The 11,280-nt window shown below is 36.6% G+C and overlaps 1 protein-coding gene across 1 annotated transcript in view; it reads left to right on the top strand.

The window, feature by feature from the left end:
• The first annotated feature begins 5,322 nt into the window (after window positions 1-5,322).
• The window catches only part of hs6st3a (heparan sulfate 6-O-sulfotransferase 3a), a 57,677-nt gene continuing 51,719 nt past the window's right edge, over window positions 5,323-11,280 (top strand). Inside the window, exon 1 of the mRNA XM_056459440.1 lies at window positions 5,323-6,101. Coding sequence (XP_056315415.1) covers window positions 5,575-6,101 — 527 coding nt within the window. The 5' untranslated portion in view covers window positions 5,323-5,574. The remainder of the gene's footprint in view (window positions 6,102-11,280) is intronic.

Genomic DNA, 11,280 nt, shown 5'->3' with positions numbered 1-11,280 from the left:
CACAATACCGTGAAACCGTGATATTTTTATTCAAGGTTATCATACCGTCAGAATCTTACTCCGGCCCACGCCTAGTCCCAACACAAACTAATTAAGTTAACGTAACAAATTTAAGTGGATTGAACATAAAACAATTAAGTTTCCCACTCCAAAAAACGCCAGATTTGTGTTGTTTCAGTATATGCAGCATCAAGTCAAGTTTCATAAACTAATTTCAAGAGGAGCATGTGATATGATTGAGCACGACTGGCTGCTCATCTGTAATCAGTAATAATCCAATCAGAGTGAGTTTCCAATAAATGGATCATTTTCTCCCTACTGCTTTATCTTCGTTTTGGAAGAATCCCCCCTTCCACCGCATCCCCTTCTTTTTCTCCCTTTTCCAAGGGGGAGCTTTCGAGACCAACCTGATCTCGGATCTCTAGATATGCTAATTTGACCGGGCGGGAGCCTTGGGCGCAAATATCTCCGAGCTCAGGGCTCTCTCCCCGGACAGCATGCCAAACCTGCTATAAACGCCAAGCATATCTAAGTGGGAACTCTTAAAACTGATTTTGTTATCCAGGGGCACAAATGCTAAAATTAAGAAATACCAAGTTCTTGGAAAGAAAAGAACACTGAAAGCCCTATTTTGACCTGACAGATTCTTTTTTCAAGCACTAGACTGGTAAGTAGGACACAAAGTGGGAAACTTTTTTTGTTAAACAAGCAAGACAGAGACCTGTACTTGAATACACAGTTGTTTGAGTATTTTTGCCAACATAGGCATTCATTTTCCTTCGGCTTAGTCCCTTATTTATCAGCGGTCGCCACAGCGGAATGAACCTCCAACTATTCCAGCATATGTTTTGCGCAGTGGATTGCCTTTCAGCTGCAACCCAATATGGGGAAACACTCATACATTCACACACTCATACACTACAGCCAATTTAGTTAATCCAATTCACCTATAGCACATGTCTTTGGACTGTGGGGGAAACCGGAACACCCGGAGAAAATACACCAACACGGGGAGACCATGCAAACTCCACACAGAAATGCCAACTGACCCAGCCGAGACTAAAATCCGTGACCTTCTTGCTGTGAGGTGACAGCGCTACCCACTGCGGCCCTAAAACAGAAATGCAATGTATTATTTAATAAAAAATCTGTTTTGTGCACAACTGTGGGTTCATGAGACTTTAGTACGGCAGCTCATGACAGCTCAATCAGAAAAGGCACAGGAGGAAATCAGGAATAAAAACTATGAAACACATTCCTAGAAGCCTTCAATAAAGTACCAGTGGATCTCTGGCTGTCAGATGAAAGTCAGAATGACTGTTGGCAGATGAATATGATAACTTTCTGTTGTGACAAACACATATTTACTACAGAGAGGAAAGTACGTGGATTGTATTTTGTGGCAAATTTCTATTTAATCTGACTTCTTGCAACTTGAGTGAGTTTTTCTTTATGAATCAGAGAGAACAGCTGAGCTATATGTCTAACATGACTTACAATTTACACAACCACATACAGTTGAAGTCAGAATTATAAGCCTCCCTGAATTATTAGCCCCCCTGTTTATTTATTTCCCCAATTTCTGTTTTACTGAGAGAAGATTTTTTTCAACACATTTCTAAACATAATAGTTTTAATAACTCATTTCGAATAACTGATTTATCTTATCTTTGCCATGATGACAGTAAATAATATTTGACTAGAAATTTTTAAGACACTTCTATACAGCTTAAAGTGACATTTAAAAAAGACTTAACTAGGTTAATTAAGGTAACTAGGCAGGTTAGGGTAATTAGGCAAGTTATTGTATAATGATGGTTTATTCTGTAGACTATTGGGAAAAAAATATATAGCTTAAAGGGGCTAATAATATTGACCTTAAAAAAATCAAAACAGCTTTTATTCTAGCCAAAATAAAACAAATAAGACTTTCTCCTGAAGACAAAATATTATCAGACATACTGTGAAAATTTCCTTCCTCTGTTAAACATCTTTTGGGAAATATTTAAAAGAGAAACAAAAAATTCAAAGGGGGCTAATAATTCTGACTTCAACTATAGTTCAATTGTCACTTTCCAAAAGAGTTTACTAAAATAGCACTCCTACCAGATTATGCCTCTAAAACATAATGCACTGTAATATAATAAAATATACATTTATTGTTGTAGTATTTTCATAAACATAAAGGCACTTAACCTTTGTTTTATTTTAAATTCTATTGCATATCTGTTTTTAAAATGAGACCAAGCTTAAATCTATGCAGGCGTTGAAGATTGGCTATCATTTTAGTGGAACATACCATTTTCATGTCTATGTTCAAAAAATTGGGGGGTGACACTTAAGGAGGATAGGTGAAAGTAACTTGTTTCTGGCCAGACAATGTTGACAATCAGTGGAAATTATGCAATTTGATCTACTTAAATCAGAATATTAACTTTGTATTATCTGTTTTAGTACACAATTTGCACTTTTATCTTCAACTCTGCACACATTGTACAGCCACAAACAGCTATATTACATACTACATCAGGTAGTATGCAAATAATACTTTTTTTGTGTTTCATGGTTATACACTCACCGGCCACTTTATTAGGTACACCTGTCCAGCTGCTCGTTAATGCAATTCATAAGCAGCCAATCACATGGCAGCAAATGAATGCATTAAGGCATGTAGACATGGTCAAGACGATCTGCTGCAGTTCAAACCGAGCATCAGAATGGGGAAGAAAGGTGATTTATGTGACTTTGAACGTGGCATGGTTGTTGGTGCAAGACGGGCTGCTCTGAGTATTTCAGAAACTGCTGATCTGCTGTGATTTTCACGCACAACCATCTCTAGGGTTCACAGAGAATGGTCTGAAAAAGAGAAAATATCCAGTGAGCGGCTGTTCTGTGGGCGCAAATGCCTTGTTGATGCCAGAGGTCAGAGGAGAATGGCCAGACTGGTTCCAGCTGATAGAAAGGCAACAGTAACTCAAATAACCACTCGTTACAACCGAGGTCTGCAGAAGAGCATCTTTGAGCACACAACACGTCCAACCTTGAATTAGATAACTACAGCAGCAGAAGACCACACCGGGTGCCGCTGCTGTCAGCTAAGAACAGGAAACTGAGGCTACAATCTGCATAGGCTACCCAAAATAAGAAAAAAGAACATTGGAAAAATGTTGCCTGGTCTGATGAGTCTCGATTTCTGCTGTGACATTCTGCTGTGATCCATCCAGCCTTGTATCAACGGTTAAGGCTGGTTGTGTAATGGTGTGGGGGATATTTTCTTGGCCTACTTTGGGGCCTGAGTATTGTTGCTGACCATGTCCAGCCCTTTATGACCAGTGTACCCATCTTCTGATGGCTACTTCCAGCAGGATAACGCACCATGTCATAAATCGCGAATCATCTCAGACTGGTTTCTTGAACATGACAATGAGTTCACTGTACTCAAATGGCCTCCACAGTCCCCAGTTCTCAATCCAATAGAGCACCTTTGGGATGAGGTGGAATGGGAGATTCACATCATGGATGTACAGCCGACAAATCTGCAGCAACTGTGTGATGCTATCATGTCTATATGGACCCAAATCTCTGAGGAATATTTTCAGTACCTTGCTGAATGTATGCCATGAAGGATTAAGGCAGTTCTGAAGGCAAAAGAGGGTCAAACCCGGTACTAGTAAGGTGTACCTACAAAGTGGCCAGTGAGTGTATATTTGTTCAGATTTAGTTGCTGGAAATATTTTGGATATTTACCATTATTTACCGTTTACCATTTTTAGATCTGTTTACCATTTTCATGTTGATGGGGTTGGCATTTAGTTGTCTGAATTAATTAATGCTCATTTTATATTTTGCAACCTACATTGCACTCTGTGATATTTATCCCGTTCAGATGTAATCGATTTCTATTATATAACTATGTAGCAGACGGTTGTGTGAATATTATATCAAAGGTTCTTTGATATAAGGAATTGTTTGGAGGGTCGTCTCCTCCCCCGCTAGAGAGACCCAACATAAAAACATACTCTCATTCAATGCACCCAATGACACCCAACTCTCTCTCTCTCTCTCTCTCTCTCTCTCTCTGTTTACAAACTTGAGTTTCTCCCATGTTGGGTGAGGATAATGGCTTTTTACTAGTGTATGATTAAATAAGACTTAATGATTGTGGGTCTAAATATTATTATTGGCAAAGTCAAGAATTGAACAAGATTTATTTAAAAGCATTTAATAAGAAATATTTGAATAATAAGATGGATACACCATGGAGAAAAATGCACTTAATATTGATAATGAAAAAACATTAACATTAATATTAACATGGCAAAAAAATATACAGATGCCTAGTAGAGAGTATTACATGCCTTAAATCTGTGGGATAAATACTAAAAATCTATTTGCAAAAATTATTTTTATACATTTTGCAGTGAGAGTTTAAAATGTTTCTTGAAAAAGATTTTAAAAAGTTTTTACTGAGAAAATATGTCTTTGTGGGTTTGAATATACAATATACATATACAAAAGTCCCAGCTGTTGAATATGTTAACCGGTCAAGCAAAATGCAAAGAAAAAAAATTATATATATAGCCTACGCATAATATTTAAAAAACAAAAATCATAAATTTGTTATATTCTCTCCCTCCATGCAATTTGTGATTAAATTATTTTTTTCAATTCAACAGTTGCTTTATTGGCATGACAAATGTTACAAATGTATTGCCAAAGCCTTTATAAAGTTTACATTAAACATACATATATAATTAAAAAAACAAACGCAGTAGTAGTAGTAAAAAAAATAATAATAAAAAATAAAATAATAATTATATATATATATATATATATATATATATATATATATATATATATATATATATATAAAATTTGTTTTTTTACTATATAATTAAAAAATATAAATAATATATATTATTTTTCAATATATCATATCATTTATCATATTATTCTATATATCATCTCATTATTGACTTCATCATATTAGTTTTCAACATATCATATATTATGCATATATATCAATAAAAAAATAATAATAAATCAGAATAAACTGTACATTTAACAATCAACTCTCTCTCTCTCTCTCTCTCTCTCTCTCTCTCTCTCAGCAAGTTGCAACAGGAACTCAACTTCTTATAGCGCATCTCCGAGAACCTGCATCACAAAACAGCGCAACAGTGGACAGATCGGATCTCTGGACGTGTTTTTTACGATATGTCCGGATCTCATCCTCACAGCCGAGCCTCACGTTTTCTATAGGACGGGTAACATTTGCGTCAGGCATTAATACAATGCTGCAAATGGATATTCAAAGACGTGCACCGTTATATCATGTAGTTTATAAAGCCGTGCGTAAAGCTTCCAAGTTTCGTACAACTAGGAAAAGCAAGGATTTTATTCCCCTTTTACGTCTGCAATTTGAGTTTGCTGTTGACCTTTATGTAAACACGATGATCTAACCGCGTGTTCCGCGTTAAGACGCGCTTCTGTGCCGGATCAGAGCATCACCATAAGCACCTGGAGCTCTCATTCAGCGGCTGCGGCACCAATGGCGTGATCCTCGTCTTTGCAATGGATGATAAATCCAACAAACTCCTTTTAGTTCCCGTTTTGACCGTTTTGTTCGTGATGATCGGCTATCAGTACATCTGTCCAGCAGGCAGCACGTCCTGTCGGTTTGGCAACGGAGAGGGTTTTCCGTTCTCCAAATATCCAGCAGACGTCAAAAGAGAAGAGAACGAAGAGGACGCGTCGTTCAGATTTCAGTCCAAATTCAACTTCACGCGGGACGACCTCGAGCGCCACGTGGATTTCGACATCAAGGGGAATGACGTGATCGTGTTCCTCCACATCCAGAAGACCGGAGGAACCACGTTTGGGAGGCACCTGGTGCGGAACATCCACCTGGAGCGCCCGTGTGACTGCCGCTCCGGCCAGAAGAAGTGCACGTGCCACCGGCCCGGAAAAGCGGAGTCTTGGCTCTTCTCGCGCTTCTCCACTGGCTGGAGTTGCGGTTTGCACGCGGACTGGACCGAGCTCACCAACTGCGTCCCTACTGTGATGAACAAAAAGCTAAAGAAAGACGCGTTGAACAAACGGTAAGTGTGTTTATTAAAATTGAACAGAAGTTGGAGACATTATAGCAGGGGTGCACAAACTCGGTCTTCGAGGGTCGATGTCCTGCAGATTTCAGCTCCAACTTGCCTCAACACACCTGCAAGGATGTTTCTAGAAAGCCTAGTAAGAGCTTGATTAGCTAGCCCAGGTGTGTTTGATTGGGGTTGGAACTAAAGTTTGCAGGACACTGGCCCTCTATTACCGAGTTTGTAGGGAAAATGCAGGGTTCCACACAATTCCTTCATGTTGTCCCAACACAATTCGATTAAATTAACTTTTAATCTTTTTACAAATTTAAGTGGATTGAACATAAAACAATTAAGTTGTCCCTAAAAAAACCTTAAGAATTGTGTTATTTCAACTCATTTTAAATAAGTAGTTTGACGAAGTATCAAAAGTCGTTTTTGGAGTGTAAAAAAGCCCAATTGTTCTAAAGTAAATCATATTTAGCTCCCTTATTGCTGGTAGCAGTGTTTCAACTTACGTAACTCGAGGATTTTTTGCTTTGCTTTCACATTTTTTATAAACATTCATTTGCCTGCAATGGAGGTCTATTGAAAGCTTACCACTTAAAATGAACAATAATAATAATAATAATAATAATAATATAAAGGAGTTCACAAGCTCTGTTGTCGTATATATATGTACTAGATATCGCATACGGACCCTGAGTGTGCATCAAAAGCGCCGCCACATTTGTACAGTGCTCGCAGGACAAATGTCATTCAATCACTGAAGATGCTAGATATCTATGCTCTGTTGTTACATCTTGCAACGTGTAACACCAAAACAGTGGATTTAATGGATTTGATAGCTAATCATGTCATTTAAACTGGATAAAATTATATGAAAATAGAAAGTTTTACATTTATTGTAACTGATCTGTAAGTTTTGTGCATGTACTGTATGCAAAAATATATGTCAGCTATAAAGTATTAGTATTTATGCTACCACTTTAGTTTAAGTACCAATTCCCAGTATATTAACTACTGGCTTACTATCTTCCTATTAATAATATGTTGGTTGGTTGTTAGTAATTGTAAAGTATGATCTTATTATATAGTGCTCAGCATATTTGAATACACCCCATTTTGAAAATGAATATGTTTATTCATTTCACTGTGAATATAGGCAACATATTTTGGAGCATTTAAACAAAACAGATTTATTAATCACATATATTTATTAAAATAATATTTTAGTCACCAACATATTCAGAAATTGAAAGATGATACAATTAAATTCAAGTAAAATATTGCAAAAAAAAAAATCACAACCTACAAAATCTCTTGATTTTTGCTCCTTTTTAAATTTGTATTTAATATTTTTCTATAACATACATTTGGGTGTTTTTTGTTGGGTGGTACTTTTTGACAGTTATTGTAAGTTATTTTGTTAGATTAGCTTCAGATTTGGCTTCAGTACTGACTAATCTAATGTCTATGCACAAATATAATATTGTATAGCTTCCTATTAAAAATATGAATTTAAAAGAGAGACTTGTGAGGGGTGTTCTTGTATATGCTGAGCACTGTAGATCACCCAAAATATGCTACCTAAAACCAACTACTACCCTACATTACATAATATGCATACACATATTCACATATATTCATAATAAGCAGTAAATTAATAGTTTATTGAGTTAAAAGTCATAGCTGTTAATATCGTTTTTTAAAATAGCGAGAATTGTACCTTAGAGTAAAGTGTGACCCTGTTTATATGTATCATCATATTGTGGAAGCTATATATGTTAGTGAGAAATGTTTTTTTTTTGTCATGGCTTTGCTAGTGTCATGAGTTTGGGTTCTGTGTCTAAAAATGATGCACATCTGTGAATATCAGCTCCCTGCTGTGGGACATTTTGACTCATGCAGTTTTGAGTACTGTATGTGTGTGACTGAGTGTGAGACAGCTGTAAATATGTTGAACACCTCCTCATGTCAAGCTAAACTAAAAAGCAATTACATCTTTGCTTTATGATTTAAAGGGACAGCTTTCTCAAAAATGAAAATGCTGTCAATATTTAATTATTTAAAAGAGGTGAGTTCAAGCGTACATACTTATGCACCATTCTATGCAATTTTTGAGTAATAATGCAAGAGGATACAAAACTCAAGAGGGAAACATGCTCTTTAAATACACATCAACAGTTCACACTTAGCTGATTATTGATTATAAAAGCTTGTTTGGCATGCTGTCCCGGAAAAGAGCCCTGAGCTCATAAGATCCTTGAGCCCGGGGCTCCCTCCTGTTGCAAGGCGAGAGTGGAGTTTAAGCTCAGGTAGATCTCGAGAACTCCCCTGCTGTAGTAGCTAATGATTGCTCTTTAGAAATAACTACTTACTAGGACCATGTCTATGGTGCTGATTTGGATTTGTCAAGATCGCAAATTATGTAGCCAGAGGTACGTATGGCTGAATTTCATTTTTAAAACGAACGCTACGGGGCGGTATGACGGAGTTCCTTTTTGCGCTTACCAGATGACCACTTACCTCTGTGTAGACAGCTTTCCCACTGTTACCAGTTTTTCCAGTAGCTCTCCGCATACGTTGGTGGACTTGGGTGTGGAGCGGAGTTGACTGCGATGATGTGGTTCGAGTCTGGCAAAGAACAGTTCTAGAAAGACAAGAACAAAAGCCAAAAAATAAAATAAACAAGTAAATAACAGAGTAAGATTGTGGTAGAATCTGAAAACATGGTAAAAGTCAGGCTGTCACAAGGGCTTTTCTTTTTCTGGATTGCTTTTGAAAAGACTGTGGGTTGGGTTTAGGGAAGTGGGTGGGCGGGTTAATCAATGCTTTTGAAAACACTATTGGTTGAGTTTAGGGGAGGAGGAGGAGGGTGGGTCGATCGATCAGTCAGTCAGTCGACAGCAGCCTCTGGTGGATTTACGCGAGAACAGCAGGCACAAAAACAAAAACTGCAAAAAATAAAAACGTTGCTCCTGAGATGTATTTGATGCTCTCAAGAAATGTATATGGGGCTACGCAATCAAAATAAACCTGCAGTCACACTTGACTTTTCCTCCCATAGACTTCCATTCATACGCACGCGAATGCGCCAGACCGGAAACGCAAGGTCATGCGTCAAGTTTCGCAAGTTGCTGCGGTGCAAAGTTCAAGCTTGGTGAACTCTGACCTGCGAAATCGCATCACTTGACTGCGTGAGACCAATTGAGTATTAAAACATGACCTCTCTGGACAGAAATTTAAAATATTGAGCAATCGTTGGCTTTCTTAAATGTCTAATCATCTTGTTTAATCCCGCCCCTTTTCGCAGCGCCGCACGACAGAATTTCGCACACACACAAAGCCGAGTGTGACCGCAGCTTAAGCCTGGATTGCAAAAAATATAGTCTTGTATTCAGAAATAGGTCAAAATTATGTGCATTTCTTAAAAACCACCTCATCTCAAAGCGACAAGATTATCTTGCTTGTATTAATGACAAAATCACTTATTTTGACATTTTAGAAAACAAGACAATATTTGGTAAAACTTTACAATAATAGTACATGAATGATGTATTAATATGTAAACTAAACATTACTTTATTATGAACTAATGATCAGTTAATGTGTGCGCTAATCATGAGCTAACTACAACATGAGTCACATGAGTTCATGTGTGAATATCAGCTACCTGCTTACTTGTTAGAACATAATTGTTTGTTAATTAATGTATTAATTACCACATTAGTTTATGCTTAATTTAACCATCATGAACTCATGATGTGTTAATGTATAATTATATGGTGACTTTACTCATGAACTCCTTATGCACGTCCGTCTCGTGCGTTTACACTGAATAACAATAGAAAGTGTCCTGTCAACATCAACAGTTTAAACACAGTTAATGATGATGTGCCCCTTCAAGTAAAGTCATGACATAATTATGTATTAACAGCTCATGAGTTCATGTTGGTTACATTTAGCTTAACTTAAATGTTGATTAATACATTAATTAACAACATGTACTAACAGGTAATTAAGGTAGCCTTTATTTACTCATGAACTCTTGTGACTCATGTTGTAGTTAAAGTTAGCTCATGATTAGCACACACATTAACCCATCATTAATTTATAATAATGTTTAGCGTACTTATTAATACATCATTATTCTTGTACTGTTATTGTGAAGTGTTACGCAGTATGTTTTGCTTTTCTAGAAAATGCTTCTTGATTTAAGATAAAAATTTTCAGATATTTTCACTAGAAACAAAACTATAAGTTAATAATGGTGTGATTCACATCATAGGTAGATAGTTTGGTTCATCACTTATACAATTTTATAACAAAGAAAAAAAATCCCTATGGCAAAAAAAAAAAAAACGAATGGGAAAAACACTTCTGGAACTAGCACTGCTGAAAAAAAGGTGGGCGGACACTAATGCATTCTCTCATGAGCTAATAAATCCAGCAGGCTGTGTTATACACACCTCTCTTAATATGTATTTGCAGCCACATGAATATTCCTTCTCATTACCCCTCTCATCTCAGCTGGCCTTCTTCAAGCATGTTTATGATCCTCTTCTAAAGTGTCTCTTTACCACAGAACATAAATCAATACTCTCAGCTGAGTGATTCAGAGGTGCTGATCCACTGACAGGGCTTGGACACTCTATCATTATAGGTTCTGAATAAATACAGCCCCGAAAAACAACATTATCAACTGTGTATGCTCTGTGGCACCCTGTTGAGATCATATAAAATGGCTGAGACGTCAAAAAACTTTTTCTTTTGAATTGATTAAACTCATTTTTCATTATTTTTTGCATGTGCATGCAGAATTGTTGCAATATAGAGTTGAAGTCAGAGTTATTAGTCATCTTGAGTTATTAACCCTCCTGTATATTTTTCTGCCAATTTCTGTTTAATGGAAACAAGATTTTTTTTAACACATTTCTAAATAAGATAGCTTTAATAACTCATTTCTGATAACAGATTTATTTTATCTTTGTCATGATGACAGTACATAATATTTTACTAGATATTTTTTTAAACACTTCTATACTTGCTTAAAGTGACATTTTAAAGGCTTAACTAGGTTTATTAGGCAAGTTAGGGTAATTAGGCAAGTCATTGTATAGCGATGGTTTGTTCTGTAGATCAGTGTTTCCCAACCCTATTCCTGAAGACATACCAACAGTACACATTTTCA

This window comes from Danio aesculapii, chromosome 6 (assembly GCF_903798145.1).
Source record: "Danio aesculapii chromosome 6, fDanAes4.1, whole genome shotgun sequence".
Classification (NCBI taxonomy): Eukaryota; Metazoa; Chordata; class Actinopteri; order Cypriniformes; family Danionidae; genus Danio; species Danio aesculapii.
The sequence above is the reverse complement of the archived record's forward strand: the minus strand, read 5'-3'. Positions and strand labels throughout refer to the sequence as shown.